The sequence below is a fragment of the Saccoglossus kowalevskii genome, chromosome 4 (genome assembly GCF_978046115.1).
Source record: "Saccoglossus kowalevskii chromosome 4, keSacKowa6.1, whole genome shotgun sequence".
Taxonomy (NCBI): domain Eukaryota; kingdom Metazoa; phylum Hemichordata; class Enteropneusta; family Harrimaniidae; genus Saccoglossus; species Saccoglossus kowalevskii.
Window position 1 is genome coordinate 27,049,187 of NC_140644.1, and position 16,974 is coordinate 27,066,160.

General features: G+C 33.9%; 2 protein-coding genes and 1 long non-coding RNA gene across 3 annotated transcripts; 2 read left to right on the plus strand and 1 right to left on the minus strand.

Annotated features, from left to right (window-relative positions):
- Nucleotides 1-714: 714 nt before the first annotated feature.
- On the minus strand, nucleotides 715-1,596 carry LOC146747239 (uncharacterized). Its single transcript, XR_014929193.1, has 2 exons — nucleotides 1,380-1,596; nucleotides 715-888 (listed from the first exon to the last, which is right to left on the minus strand). It is a non-coding gene; the product is annotated as an uncharacterized LOC146747239 (long non-coding RNA).
- A 1,839-nt stretch (nucleotides 1,597-3,435) lies between these two features.
- On the plus strand, nucleotides 3,436-5,136 carry LOC102805184 (uncharacterized). The gene has a single exon (XM_006824943.2). The coding sequence runs from the start codon at nucleotides 3,647-3,649 to the stop codon at nucleotides 4,364-4,366; it is 720 nt and encodes a 239-aa protein (XP_006825006.1). The 5' UTR covers nucleotides 3,436-3,646; the 3' UTR covers nucleotides 4,367-5,136.
- Nucleotides 5,137-13,799: 8,663 nt separating this feature from the next.
- Nucleotides 13,800-16,586, plus strand: LOC100368055 (BMP-binding endothelial regulator protein-like). Its single transcript, XM_002741470.4, has 5 exons — nucleotides 13,800-13,891; nucleotides 14,202-14,441; nucleotides 14,993-15,234; nucleotides 15,851-16,143; nucleotides 16,316-16,586. The coding sequence occupies exons 1-5, from the start codon at nucleotides 13,834-13,836 to the stop codon at nucleotides 16,323-16,325; spliced, it is 843 nt and encodes a 280-aa protein (XP_002741516.3). The 5' UTR covers nucleotides 13,800-13,833; the 3' UTR covers nucleotides 16,326-16,586.
- The last annotated feature ends 388 nt before the right edge of the window (nucleotides 16,587-16,974 follow it).

The following is a 16,974-nucleotide window of genomic DNA, read 5'->3' on the forward strand; positions in this document are numbered from 1 at the left end:
TTAATACAAAATGTCACAAGCACACTTAGAGTGTTGTTTGTTTTCGCACGGTTAGTTTGAGGATCACTCCATTTTTCCCACCATGTACAGTAACAAACTGTTTCGAATCCGACAACTGCCAGGAACACTAGTAGTCAAATTTCAAATGGAAAATGAATATTGAATAGTTCCGCGGTTTATTTCATTTTGTGTGTATTGTACATTGTTAATGCCACAGCAACAAGATACCAATATTGAGTAAATAATGCATGCATTTATGATACAGAAAACAACATTTATTTCATTCTGCCGCATGTGCCTTTTACCGGTACGCACAATTACGAAAAAAATGCGGCTTAATTGGTCTACAAGTAAAAAAAAAAAAAAAAGAATATGTAATGCTGTATTTATACCAATCTGATTAAAATCTGATGTAGTGTACGGGCTTTAATTATTGTGGCTATAGACTTATTTTAATTTTATTACTTTTGTTATTAATGCCCTTTTATTTTACTATTTTACTTTGATTTTGTGATTTTTTTTTTTAATTCTGCCCTACCTACATCTGATCCGACGCCTATGCAAGTCCCGTTCAAATCTCGCATAAGTAACAGCCAATCACAGCCCCCCTTTTATGCAGGCTGTCGGTTGCTTACTTTTCAGTGTAGCGATACTCTACGGGCAATCTTTCTGTACATTATATTTTGCCCACTTGAATAAACCATTAATAGAAAATTGCTAGTATATTTTTATTTGCAAAAGAAATTCCACAGCATTTTACAATTTTTGTCATTACATTGAATATGTTTTTCACTTCCAACAAATGTGTACACTTCCAGATACATCTTCGCCAACCAAGGTTCGTTCATTCAGTCATCGCTTCAATTTTACATCACTGAGCATAATTATCTAGAATGGAAACAAAAAAATAAGTAAATCGTAATGATTAGAACACTGTAAACAGCTATAGTAAACAATGCAAACTGATTTTAAATTGTATAACGGTCACCGGCCCACGGCATCGACGCAGAAAATTGGAGCAAAAAAATATTTCCTGATCAATTGCGATAAAAAATAAAAAATATTTTATTCCAGTCCAAATCAGCTCAATTACTTTAATAAAGAGTTATTGTATAATGTACAAAATGATGATACAATTTGATGAATATTTACAGCTACGGTTTCAATACCGTAGACGATGTTGGCCCGATCTTCAACAAAACATCACCCGTCTCCAGGGCAGGCGACTGGAAAAAGACACTGGTGTTCGGTCGAAACGGCGGAAACAAAATCGTCACTCCCAGAATAACTATGCAAAATAACGATCTGAAGTCGAACCATTCGAGCCACAATATTAACATAAAAATGACTTTCGTTGCATTTGACAATGATAAACTTACCGAAAAGCCGTGTTATTCTCGGTCGCTAACGTCGGTATAATCCGCCATTTTATTTGAGTGTGTTTGCCACCCAACTCCGCCCGGTGACGTCATCATGTGCGCTATAGAAGGAGGTATGTGATTCGTTGACTAAAATCGTCGATAGTGGGTCTCGTTGAAATCTCGTTACATAGGCATCGGCTCAGATGTAGATAGGGCGGAATTAAAAAAATCACAAAATCAAAATCAAAGTAAAATAATAAAATAAAATAAAATAAAATGGCATTAATAACAAAAGTAATAAAAAATAAAATTAAAATAAGTTTATAGCCAAAATAATTAAAGCCCGTACACTACATCAGATTGTATTTATACCAGAAAGCGTTTTCACCTTGTTCATTTCATTGTCTATCCTTGTTGTTATTGTTGTTATAGAAACCAATATGCCGTTTTCTCCATGAGTGTAAATTTTAAAAAAAGACAAATACAGTGTAGTTTTCCTACCTTTCATATTTGACTAGTATTTCATTACTGCACTGTTATTTGGGAACGATTAGACAATTCGCATTATTTATAAAGAACATCAATTAACATTAAATTCAGTATGATGAATTGAGGAACACGTGGGTATATTTTTCGTACAAAATTTGCTTAGATTTATTGCTGTACTATTGGTTTTTTTTTTCAAGTTTGGAAACTATCATACAATACTCATGTTATATTATCCTATAAGAGATGTTGGGATTAACACTTGAGGAACATTAATTATTTTGTATTGACTTCATTGTTCTTACAAGTTTTAGGTAATTGTATCATCGTAAATGAAGGTCGAGGTATGTAGCGAAAAATTACTCGTTAAACTTTTTCTTGTGCTTTATTTTTTATCACTCAGTCAGTTTATGTCCGATTTATTTCAAACATGTATATTATATTATACTTTTTTACAATTCATTTTGTGTAATTCTTATGGGACATTGGGGTTAATATAGTAGACTAGTATTATTGGAAAAAAACACAGCTAATATTGTTCTTGCAAAATTTTGCTCAGTGCTACTGTCCTATTATTTTTATAATTATTTCTAAAGTTCACAATTCAAACTGAAACGAAATATTTCCTTTGGCTCATGGAATAACACTGAATTATTTTCAAATGTCGTAATTTGCACTGTGCACGTTGATTGGATTCGACTGTTGTTACATTGCATACGCATATACCCATAGTAGATGCAACAATTACGTTACTAGAACGCGCTCCTCATCCTGCATCCGGGATAGGGAAACCCCAAACAGCAAATGGGCTGCATACCACTTTGGTTTTCCACAGAATGTGGGTATAGATGGATATAATGAAGCAGCATTAATTGTGTTAGGAAAGCAAAGCAGATGTTTGTATCCGTCGACGAGGGCGCAATTGAGACAGGGTGTCTTCGTTTCTTTGATTTGAAGAGATACAAACGTTCTTAAATCTAGCATAGACACATTTGTAGCGTCACCGTTATTATTCCTATTATTATTAATCCTTTATTTCAGGCCAAAAAAGTCCCATATTAAATACATAACAAACACCAACACTAATAAATACAACGTCTATACATGACATCTTCTGGTTAATCTGTTTTGTCAACTGTATCGGCAAGTATCTTCATGTCAGTTCTTTAAAAATAACCTGAAACGTTATCACATCGTTTTATGTTTCGAAGTCACAGATTAGACGTCATCGCATGAACTTATGCGTGAAGTTATACAGGCTGACATTGCTGTCTGTGTTGGCTAGTCACTGTGAGAACAAGGTTGCGAATAAAGATATCAAGTTTTACTAATTTACCAAATAGTATACTAATAGTCCAAAGTTGCTATTATCCAGAAAATTGCTTTCAGAATTGTGATGACGTTATCTTTTCAAGGACGGGCACATGGGACAGGGAATGTTCTATATCTTCTCAGACCATATGTAGATCGACGTGCTTGTCTTCTTGATTCATGGGCGTACTGACTATTTACACAATTTGTCAACCAGCTCTGATTTCGCTCGAGGGGCTCGCCGCTCGTGGCGCTAGTTCGTCACATTGGAGGAATGCAACTCAACACACACACACGCAAGTAACTGGAAATTTCTCGAAAAGTTGGGAATAACAACACCAGAACGTTCTCGAAATGTGGGAAAAATATATAAAACCAGCACATGCCAACAGCACAGCAGTTACCTGACTACTTCACTGAATACGTGAGAAGAAAGAAGGAACCTTTTATATTCTACCAATATAGTAAACACTATATACAAAGGATCAATGGCTTGTTTTATCGTACCAACTACATATCATCGGCAGTTTCCTGTTAACCCCATTTTACGGAGACGCTTCCATCCGTATCAAATACCAGGACAGGCTCTTGCCAACGCCATGTTAGAGGACATCGTCAAACTTAACGCCAGCTGCGATAACTGTCTCTGTCAATATGGATCACCAAGACTGGCGAAACGAAAGCATCTCGCCAAACGCACATTGACCAAACAGACTGAGAAAGATGGAAAGAAGGAACTTTATAGTGAACCTGTAACTGAACTCGATAATTTGGAACAGAGTCTCATCGAGCCAAGTAACTTCAAGTTGGCTGTAGAGGTTGGAAATGTCAGTCCCGATGACCTGAATGCTAAACTTTCAGACGGCGTTCTCACAGTGACTGGTAAATCAATGGAGGCCGACATAGACGGTAATGTGAAAAGCATGTATTCCTTCACCCGTGAGTTTACGCTTCCGGAAGACGTTGACGTCGACTCTCTGACGTCGAAACTGACAGCAGACGGTGTGCTGACGTTCGAGGCTCCATTTCTGACATTGGGAGGACCAACAGAAAGATATTTGCCTATTACAGTTGACAAAACTGACGTGGCAAAGGAACCGGCATCGAACAAACTGAATGAAGAAACCAAGCCAGAAACTGAATTGTCGCAATTACAAGAATCTCTGACACATGAAGAGAAACATAATGTCGCCGACGCGGAGCATTAGAAATGAGCCTCTATGTTCGAAAAATCACATTTATAGATAGATCTATACAAACACAAGCAACTATTTATCTATAGAATCTACTGTAGGGACTGTGATTCATCGCACATCGTTTTTAAATTTGTTATGAAATTGTTTATTTGAATGTCAACGTTGTTTTTTTGAGAAATATTTCTGTTTTGAGAAACTAATATCATACGTTTTTTAACAAATGTATTCTATTATCCAATGTTTTACATTGTTTGAATGCATTTAATGATAATTATAATAATGATAATCTTTCTTGCATAATCGTATCCTTATTTGGCTATTGACTCAAAAAAAAAAATTGCAATAAAGATGAAAAACTGAGGAAGTAACAAAATGGAAGCGCTAAAATTGGAAAGAATAAAAAAAAGCAATAGTTTATTTATTTAGGGGCAGCTGGTAGTTTTTTGAAATTATTTTCTCTTGTACTGAAACAATTATTGATGTAGCTTGGTATTTTTTTGTATTTTTTGGCTGTTATTGCTTGTTAGCATTGTAATCAATTTATTGGTATTTGTGTTGTTGCAATGTATTCAATTTATTTCCTTCAACATTTCACTTCTCTCATTTTCACACAACTTGCATTCAAGTAAGAAGTGCATTTTGTCTTTAAGATCATTTTGGTCACAAGCAGTACACTTATACCACTGCAAGGATTTTTTTATGTAATAGATAATGTAATAATAATGTGTTATATTTATTTATTGAAGTTGGGTGTAATAAATATATGATGTATTCTAAAACAATATATTGTCTTATTTTAGCCACGTACATCACGCGAGACTGCTAGTACTTGTGTAATTGGCTAATTTATCAAATTGTAAGCTATAAAACCCCGGGAAGCAACAGAAAAGTGTTTGAAAATTACCAAATTTACCATTACAAATGAAAAAATTAGCATTTGTATCTCCTTTACTCTAATATACATTTTGGGGCAGTTAGATTTGAATTCCAATGCTGCACTACTGGCAATGTTATTTTAAATATTTTTAATTTTCATATTTCAACGTTTCTTGAGAAAAAACTTACCAATGTATTTAATTGGAAGCATCATTAAACTTGAAACTAATTTGAATTTCTGAATTGTTTTAACAATGTTAGATTTTATGCTAAACACAATCTATGGTATTTTTATCTATCCTCGGGGGCGGAGCTACGTCACAGACGTTCCACGTTGCTACGACGCGCACCACTGTACATGCATTTCTATGGGCTCTGTGCGCGCTGCTGTGGAACGCCGGTCGAGCCGGTGAAAATTCGAGAAAACAATACAAACTCAACTTTGAAGTAATCCCGAACAATCAAATTTATATATGTTACACACGTAGGGATAATCTTGTTGCACTGTTCAGAGGAGTCTCAACAATCACCCCAAAGTACCGTTTTCTGCAAGTTTTGGGCCTTTGTTTTCACCGCCGCAGGTTGCCAGGCGGTGAAAGTGCCCGGATGTCCGCCCCGAGGATAGCACCAAGCAGCATTTCGTGATACGAATAAATAATTACACAACATAACACCGAGCACAAATACAAACTATAATTAGTACCACTGTTTTAAAAACAAAAATAAATTAGTTCGGTGCAGTTAGGTGTGAATATTTAATTTTCACCATTTATTAGCAAAAACAGCAGGTCATATCATTGGGTCTGACCAGCTGAACGCCGAAGGATGGAGTTCTTGATAACTCCATACCAATAAACTGTATTACTTGTGGTGATTCATCTAATAATAATAGTTACTCAAAATATAATAATTGATTTTTACAATATCCTTATAACAAATTTGATGAATGCATTGAAGTACAGTTCAAAGTTGCGATGAAAATTTTCTAGTTATATAGCTGTGCTAAATAGACCTAGTAACAATATTTCTGTAGAAATGTGTATACCGTTACAAATTTGGAGAATAATTATTATTAAACAACAACTAATTATACAATAACCTGGTTTATTGCTGTGTCAACGGAGATCTCTATTTTTGACTCCCGTGTGCGAAGCACAAAAGGGAGTCTTTGCAGTTACCCTGTCTGTATGTCCGTATGTCTGTATGTATGTATGTATGTATGTATGTGTGTCACTTTTTTTGTTCCACCGTTATCTCAAGAACCACTAATCAAATTTTGGTGAAACTTGATAAATAGATACTCTGGGATAATGCGCAGATTTGATTAGTTTTGGGTAAAAATATATGAATATTAATTACCTAATTTGCATGTTAATTAACTGATTTTAAGCTGTTCTATGACTGTTCCACTGATTTTTGAAGAACCACTCATTGAATTTCAATGAAACTTGGCACATGGATGCTCTGAACTAATGCGCAGATTTGATTAGTTTTGGGTAAAAATCTGTTAATATTATTAATTACCTAATTTACATAATGATTAATCAATTTTCGGCTTTTCCACTGATATCTCAAGTACTAATCATAACATTTCAATAAAACTTGGTACATAGGTGTCATATGACACAGCACAGACCTGATAGTTTTTAGGGTAATATCAGTACATATTAATTACCTAATTTGCATAATTAATTAATTTTCAGCTTTTGATATTTCGAGTAGTAATGATCACGTTTCAATGAAACTTGGTACATAGTTACTTGAGGACTGTGCAGAGACCTAATTAGTTTTTGGGTAAAATATTTGTGCATATTAATCACCTTATTAGCATAATTAGTTAATTTTCAGCTTTTCACCTGATATCTCAAGTACTAATCATCACATTTCAATGAGACTTGTGACATTTTTTCTAGGACTATGCAGAGACCTGATTAATTTTGGGATAAATAATTGTGCCTATTAATTACCTAATTTGCATAATTAGTTAATTTTTTGCTGTTCTATGGCTGTTGCACTGATGTCTAAAAACCACTCATTGGATTTCAATGAAACTTTTAAAGAGTACCCATCACATTTCAATGAACCTCAGACTATGCACCATATTAGTTTTTGGTAAATATTTATGCTTCTTAATCACCTAATTAACATAATTAATTAATACTGATATCTCAAGTATTGATCATCGCATTTGAATAAAACTTGGTACATAAATGCCCTAGGACAATAGACAGCCTGATTAATTTTTGGTTAAAATCTGTTCATATTAATTCTCTAATTAGCATAATAATTAATATTTTTTTGGTTCTAATCACATTTCAATGAAACTTGGTACATTGTGCAGACCTTTAGTTTTACACTTAAATCTGTTCATATTAGTTACTTTATTTGCATAATTAGTTTTCAGCTATTCCATCAATATCTCAAGTATAAGTAATTTTGAATTAATTTTTAATGTGTCTCCAAAACTCTCAGCACACGGGAGTTCTTTCTAAGCTTTCTTTGATATATCATTTGTTTGAATCACAGTTATTGCTGTTATATAAGCGTTCTGTAAATGCATAGACACGTTTTCTGTATAAACTATCAAGAGTATTAACACGATTACTAACAAACTTTATACTCGCACTACAGTCATGTGAATGTCCAAACAACATACGAAAATTATTATTGTAGCACAATCCAAGAACGTTAAAAGATGATATTCTAAAGTCAAACCAACATTTTTAAAAAGAACATTTAAGGTAGAGATGCAGTTTACTTGACAGGTATTTTAATTAGTTAATTAGGAAACCAAGATGACCTCCCTTGTCCACAGAACTACATATTTTCGGAAAGCTTATTGTATGAATTTTAAAGTTTTGTTAGTATTTTATTTTTATGGACACTGTAGTTTGAAATATGCACAAAAACGTGCTTTTTTGGTCAAAAGTGAAAACAAATTAGCTTCTAAACCATGCTTTTATTTCCTGTCAAAATTGGTTTATGGGTACATCTGTTTATTATGAAGAAAGTGCCGTCTTGAAAACTGTCTACCAGTTGTCAATTTTTTAGGACAGCAGCTCAAATTTCACTACTTCAAGTTTATGCATAAATGAACGCCCAGGCTAGTTGTCTGTACAATTGTTGTAACACTGTTCAACCAAAAACAATACCCCGACGGCGTTTTGAAAATAAACGCATTGTCAATCATTTGGGAAAATTTCAAAACAAAAAGTCAAAGCGTCTAGGAGCTATTTTTCTGAGATGTGCACTAAATTCACTCAGTAAGAAGTTTGCTAATGCTCATAATTAAAATGGGTGTCAAAGTTCAAAATTTAAATATATTATCGTTTTGTTAAAAAGTTAAATATAGTGCATAATATGGAAATCCCGTCATTTCTTTTTTCGCCATGTTTCTTTTTTATTATTTATGTACAGCCTTGCTAAATCTTGCTAAGCATTCAAAAGAGATAATGTTTGCACCTGTAATCTATATTTTAAAATAGTTTTTGAGTATGCTTCACTATTCAAATTCTACAAAAATTTTAACAGTATATAGCCAAGACTGTTTGAATAACAGAAAGTAAAAAAAAATATTCACCCCAAATGCCCACGAACCTGCATTTCTACCTTAATCTCACTACTATAGTTGACAAATTTACGCAGTATTAAATTCGTTCGTATATCCCGAAGAATAATTTTCGTCTGCCCAGGGTTCTCTAACACGTGTCAGGGGGGAATTCTCGTCTGGTTTCTATATCTCGTCTGCTTAAGGTAGCGGGACTATTATTTGCATACTTGTTTTCATCTTCTAATTGTGACTAAATGACTACAAATAGACCCAGGAAAGTATATATTTTTGGAATCGCCAGACTTCAAGCTTTTCAAAAAAGTGTGCATTCTACGACGCGTTATTCAATCAAAGGTGAACACATATTTTTTTGGTGAAAAACATAATTACGCAGTTATGCTGGTAATAAGAAGTTTTTTGTCTCACTTTTCCTAGTTGTTCAATAGTCTGGTAAATTGAATGTGTCTGGTCAGTTTTATTTAAGCAGCGCTTTTTAAAATGTGGTGTGCTGAATTTTAATTTCTGTTTTAGTCGCATTGCCCCCAACTAAAACCACAACACGTTGGTAAATAATCCATGAAATAGTTTGTCTGGACACATTCAAGTTCCTCTCATTGTCACCTTAAAGCTGTGAAAATTTGGTGTTAATCTGACGACAATAAGTATACGTTATTTAGCGGTCCGGATAGCGACGGTTATATCGTAATTAATTCCAAATCACTGTGCCAAATCCCGTCCAGGACCTCGCATGAGTCTAAATGATGACAGATATAACACAGCCGTTCACTAGTAATCAGCTAAATAAGTCGGTCAACAGATACGCGAAAACTAATTCATGACACGAACACAAAAGTGACGTCTCTGGTGGTCAATATCTACGTTATCATTAAGGTCTCTAGTAACTGTATGAGCATTTATTAAGATGCAAAATCAATCAAAACTATTAAATCTGTTGATATTCAAACATGCACAGAAATACACAAACTTACCCATAAGGTTTCTTTAAAACTAAAACCACAATGTCAAGAGACTCCGCAAGCGTTTAACCAAACTATATGCGACTCCTTGACGCATAGTATCGGGAACAGTCACTGGCGGCGTTGTATAGTTTCGAAATATTTAGTTGCTCGCAAAGGTAGAATTATAGACTCAGCGGCACTTATTAAATCTGGTGACCAGTTTATTATGAAAGAGAGCATTTGCACAATACCTTAAAACAATCAGCAGGTATTAAATAATCCATGTCTACTTTAGTGAACTTCACCAATTTCTGGTCCCCATAACGCAGTATATATGCATATGTTATATGATATTTGTAATAATGTCCTAACATCTCGATATCTTGTTTTCCATCGTCTTTCAGTTTGTCAAATTTATCGTTGATTCATGTGGAATAAACAAATCGAAATTAGGGATTTAGGATATGCGCATCGCTAAAAATCCACAATTTGCGACAGCCGTTTCACAAATAAGTTTAATCATGGTCAAATGATATTCACGGTACAAAAAACCTCGCGGATCGCGCTATTGGGTTGTGTTATGAACACTCGTCGTGGAGAGGGGAACGGGAACCACGTCTTGATTGGCAGTAGCCGCTTACACGTAGAGATTCCAGATTCGACCAAAATAAATACACATTAGTTCATTATACAGATAGTCCAGCTTTATTCGCACAAACAGTCAGTTAGGGTAACCCCGCCGTAACCATCACTTGATCATTATTAATTAGCATATATTCAGTGTCCCCCACGTATAAATTTTGCTGATTTTGTCGCATGTGGCGTTATTCCCCCACATTGGAGGAAGAAAATTGCAACAAACACATGGAGTTAATTCAACATTTCTAGAGAAGTCTAAATGAGGAATTTAACTGTTGTGAGTTTTCGATATGTGGGAAAAATATATAAACCCAATATGACAACAACACAACAGTTACCTGATTATTTCACTTAATACGACAGAATTAAGGAAATACCACCTGATCATAAACCGATAGTGATGAAAACTCTGCAGCTTTGCCTGTTGTATATATGAACATAAATTTATAGGTTTTATTTGTTTCAAACTTGTATTCATTCCGAAACAAGTAATCATTTTTTTTAACCAAGTATGAGATATATTGCCAAACAAAATGAAAAGAAATTGCCAGAAATTACTCCAGTGAACATATTTTAATCGAGATTTCTGAACACCATATAATTACACTACAGAGGTACGGAAAATGTGATGATTTGACTTATATAACTATGATTGCACGCCATTGCTTACTATTGCCTCAGCAGATTCATTTCATATTCATTTGTATATAGTATATACGTGTATCTCATTTACTATGGTCCATTGTAATAAAGCTGTCTGACAATTTCTTGTATCTTTCATTATACTATGTAATATTAATATGAACGATGGTCGGGTATTACAAAATTCACCATTACCTTACAAAATACTTCTTGAATTATTATTATTATTATTATTAGAAATTAAAATAATTCAAATAATTTTGGTAGTTTCGCATGTGTGATATAAAGCCGTATATATTTGCGACGTTATTTCAAATTTTCCCAACCTCAACTTCTCGGCGCACAGAAATGTGTTTCACTCTTGTCTCTTAAATTGACTCCAAATTTAATAATTATCTTACCAATAAAAATAGTGATGGCTACAAAATAACTATATTTTTTAATCATAATGCTATTATGCAAATGAACCAGGACGCTCAATAATGTCTTGAATACGCGTTCACAAATTACGATCACTGCTTTACATAAGCTGCAGACTGGAAATATGGGATGAACAGTTTATCAAATTAGTGACCCTGGAATATCAGATTTATTCAACTCGAGTAGTAAAGATTTTAACACTCATTTTATGAATCTAAAGTGCTGAATAAAATTCTTCCTCCTGGTCGTTACCATTCTCTGCCACTATTAGCACACACTCATTTGGGTTATTTCTGTTGTTACGTAAACCCCATCACCATTAATCAGCCATGCAATCTGTTGTTTTCACAGTCAAAATGTATAAATCCGCGCAAATCCGCATAGTTAAGGTGAGTGCAATTAATACATATATATTTATTGGATTATAAAAACCATAAATTAAAGTTGGTTGTGCAATCATTGATAAAGTTTTTATAGACACCACACAAACATAACATCTGTGTGAATTTCAATTGAATAAACTTCCTGTGTCACTGCATCTGGTTATAATCAACACATTAACTATTCACTAATCAGCCTTTCATCATATGTAGTAACACAGTCAGTCTTTCAGGCATGCTGTGTATGCTTGACTGTTTCGGAAAATCGGGAAACAATATTTTAGTTTCCGTACAACGAATCTCTTACATACTCGCTTAATTGTATTGATTGATTGATTGATTGTTATTGTATTTATTTATTTATTTATTTATTTATTTATTTATTTATTTATTTATTTATTTATTTATTTATTTATTTATTTATTTATTTATTTATTTATTTATTTATTTATTTATTTATTTCAAGAAAGACCAACAAAAGTGAGTCACAAATATGTACTAATACTAATCAAAAACAGTTACGTAACAATTATGTAAACAAATTAGGAATGCATTCACTGTTTCACTAAGTAATAAGAATAAATAGTGCTATGTCGATGAAAATTTGACATCTGAATGTAAATTCAGAGCATTTGGCAGCTGCATGCAGATCTAGATTCCTATGTCGGGAAGAAATTCAGTTGAGCTCTAGCCATTGCTCTGAAACAACTTATATAACTCAGTGCTTATGGATAACACGCCGAACACACACTCTTAGAAAACGTAAAACATAGCATTCCCGTCAGAGTGAATTTGCAATTATTATGTATAGACTGTAAAAATACAAACGCAAAAAAAAATGGCTGCATACTTAATAACTCATTTGTATTTGATATCACGACCACGTTACAAAATCTGTGTGCGAAATGTGAATTGTATACACTTCCTGGCCCACTACAGCTGGTTATAGTCAGCAGATTAACTTTTGATGCATTAATCGGATTAGTTTCTGTCCTGCTGTAGCACATCCGATATTATATGCATGTTGTGCAAGCGTACGTGACTGTGTTGGACAATTACATAACTCATCACTAAACTTTTTTCTTCTTGAAGATTAAAAAGTACGTACAAGGCAACAAACACACATTTCATATTAAATATTGGCTAAAATGGTGATGCATTTAGCACCAGAATAGTGACATAGTTGTCGATCAAATATAGCAAATATGATGTTATGAGGTGCATCCCCACTACATCTGTTTATTTTTTGTGTATTAAAGTACTATTTGTATTAACACAAAACGATTCAAACCTCTATACAATGCTGACGCAACCCTTTATATATGTATATATATATATATATATATATATATATATATATATCGAGGTATAACTTACAGTATTCGATCACTGTATAAAGAAAATAAATGTAAATGTGTTTTCATCGTTTCTATCAGCTCATCATTGTCTACTACGATTTGAGTTTGAAAACATACTTTATTCATACCATGTAAAAAAAAGATAACAATATAATACTCAAATATGAAACGCATATGACATTATACATCGAACAAACGGGTTATTCCAGTTTCCTCTGGATTACATGGAAGAACAGAAAGTATAAGACTATCGCAATATCATTTTCGGTCATCCTCCAATGAAGATCAAAAGTTGTTTTCATAACTATTGAAATATGAATATTATGAATAAAATAAACATAATGTTCTGATGAATGGTGTAATGATTGACAGGGGTCAGACTATATGCCAGTCCGCGACTGTGATGGCCAACACAGTAATAACATGTTTCAGATAATATAATAATCGTCAAATGTATCGCATTCTAACATTCTCTCATTCAATGCGATTTTCATAAAAGGAAAAGTTCTTTTGAAGAAGAATGTTAAGCAACACGCCAGAAGAATACGATTGAACGTCGCCTCCTGCGATATGAATGGGATCACCCAATTGTTTATAATTGACTGAGTGAAACAGATATGCTTCATAACCACATCTGAAATCAAGACGTGCAAAGATGAATATTGGTACCATACTAACCGTTTTCTGCGTTGTCGGTCTGGGATATGCAGCAGGTAATATTATTAGCTTCAATCGTTACACAAATTTTGCGGTATTTTCTTGGTAGGTAGTTGTTTTCGCGATAGTACGTATGTATAAGGTCCATTGAGTGTTTTTTAAATGACGTTCTGCGTCTCCCATGCTGATTCTGCTTTCTTGCTAAAACATCCGTATTTTCCGTATAGTTCCTATGAAGTAGTAATATATGCTGGAATTTGCGTTGTATGTTTCTATGTCTTCCAAATCCAAACCACGAATTACTACTTGGTAAATAATAACTCAAATACTGTGTTAAGATGACTTGCACCTATTTTATCCCAACAGACCCAGATTTCACATTCACTTGGATAAACTGTGCTGAAAACTTTCTAGAAATTACAATCGGACCGTCGGATTCAACTGAAAGCGTTAAATTTAATATCATCGATGTAACTACAAAAGTAAAAGTGGCAACTGAAATTCAGGATTACGGGACTACTGTGGTTTATACTGTTCCTGATACTTTGGATAATTCTGTAGAAAACAAAGTTAATGGTCGTGGTTTTCGGCGGGTACTTCCAAAATGTGAGTATACATTGTGATAAGATATTATAAACAGTGTTTTCTAGCAACATGGAGTTATTATTATCTCACTTCCCCTGCATAAAATGCAATAATAATCAAAATAGTACAATTTAACCCCAAATTAAGAACATTTCGAAAATCAATATAACTACGTATTACTATCTCTGTTATTGGAGCAACTCAGGAAAAATATTATCTCCCTTGTTGTTTTTTGGGCCACTCAGGGATAATATTATCTCTCTTGTTAATTCCATATCACTAGAAAACACTGTTCATACGTTATTTATAACTGATATCAATAAATGTGTCATATAACTCGGCCCTCACCCACTGTTCTGGTTTTACCGATGTATTGCATACCCTAACTGACGTTGGGAATTGACGTTGGAATTGATAATAGCTCTGGTGTGTTATGCAGTTATGATGTTAATTGTTTTCGCTCTTTATGCGATGGTCACAATTCGTCTCCTTTTTCTTACTGGCAAAGTCATGCCAACCACATCCATCTTTATGACCTGCACTATTCATTATTCATTCATTTTTTACACAAGGTGGCGGTGGACAGCACGAGCCACATATGACTACCTTTGACGGTTACAAGTACAATTCCAATGGTTACTGTTCTTACACCTTGGTCAAAAGTTGCGACGAAACCATTTACCCAGACTTTGAAGTCACTGCTGATTTCAGAGGAAAAGACCACCCGTATGAACCTCCAACATTTATGGTTGCATTTAACATAACTTCAAATGGAAAGGAACTGATCAGAATCAATGAAGACGACTCTATACTAGTAAGTTAGTAGTCTGGATATAATGTTCACAGTCAGAGAATAGATTTCACTAGCCCTCTTTTGATATTGTAAACCAAAATCGCTATTTCAAAGTAAGATTGGCGTTATCTACTCTATCATATTCCAAGTCGTTACCAAGTTGTGTCGTGAATAACTGTTACGTAAATCAATTTATAGCAAATGTTATAAAACAGTTACAACCAGGAAATCCAAACGATAGAACATTAATGTTAAAATAGGGGAATTGATCTTTAATGAAATACGTGCTTATATTATTGCAGCTTAAACAAACAACTTCGGTGGCTTGGGCGATTATTGTCGAGCATTGTTGATTTAGAAGAGCTTAAAATCTAAAATCAACAAAGATGTTACGCAAGTACAACAAGACATGAATTAAAATTATCTAGAGTTAACTCTAAGTGGGAGTGTTAGTTTTTTAGTGCTGCCCATATGTACATAAACTATGTGGTTTCTGCAGTGCCATTAATTGTGGAGATCTGTACATAATCAGGAATAAAATTATGAGACACACATTAGTTTGCCAAATATGTTCGTTATGTAGGGCAGTTGTTTATTTAATCTTTGATAATCGGGAGAAGTGTATATTTTTTAATAGGTAAACGGACAACTGATGACTGACTCGTTAGCAGTAATTGATACTTATGTAGGCAAAGTAAAAAAAGAAAAAGGTACAATCATAGTATATCTGAATCAACTTGGATTCTCTCTTACGTGGAAGAGACGTGGACATGTGATGTCTATAACATTGAATGACGACTACCTACATGGGCATGTATGTGGACTTCTAGGAAATGCCGATGACAATCCAAAGAATGACTTTATAACACCAGATGGGCAAAGGACATTTGACTCTGAGGTTTTCAGTAATAGTTGGCAGATACCTGGAAGGTAAGATTTAGCATATATCAATGATACACAACGTAATAGTTAACTGATAAGACGATTATAATTGAGACGCGGTTCACACACTATCAGGCGTACATATAATATATGCAAACAAATGAAAATAAATAAATTGTTTACCTTGCTTATACTGATTGTAATTTTCCATTTGTTTCAGCTGTCCCTAACTGGTCAGCTCCGTGATACACCTGGATGAATCTACTTAGTGACCTGGACTCATTTTTTCGTGACGCATTTATCTTCAGTAGGCATATTTAAGCTAATAATCAATGTCATTGCGCCAATTTAATATATTTAATTCGGTTAAACATGTAGATTATTATTGCGAGCAGTAAATCTAGTTTGCATTTTGGATGATAATTATTTGACTAATGTATTGCTTCATATATATTGTTGACCTTACGTGCTAATAAACTTCAGCAACTTCATCTTAGGTGTGGTTTGTTTTGTGGATAATAATTACTAGACAACCGTATTTTGTGAATAAGTGAAAAAGACATTCTAACAGTATTCGCCAATCGATAACGCCAAGGACCAAAGACAAACTGAAGATACCAAGACATGACTATCTAGGTCAGCTGAAATGAAAACAAGATAAATAATTGCTTTTCGCCATGGTTAAAGCCCAAAAAATTCTCCTTCCCATTCATCACTCGCACAACTATTACCGATAGAACAAAGTTTTCTGTATTTTTTTCCATTAAACTTCAACCAATCCCTGTTAGCCGGTCTGATCATATAAGAACACCACGACCGGTAGCGTTGATGTTTCCATGTTGTTCCCTATAATGCTGATACCTGGCATTACATAGATCA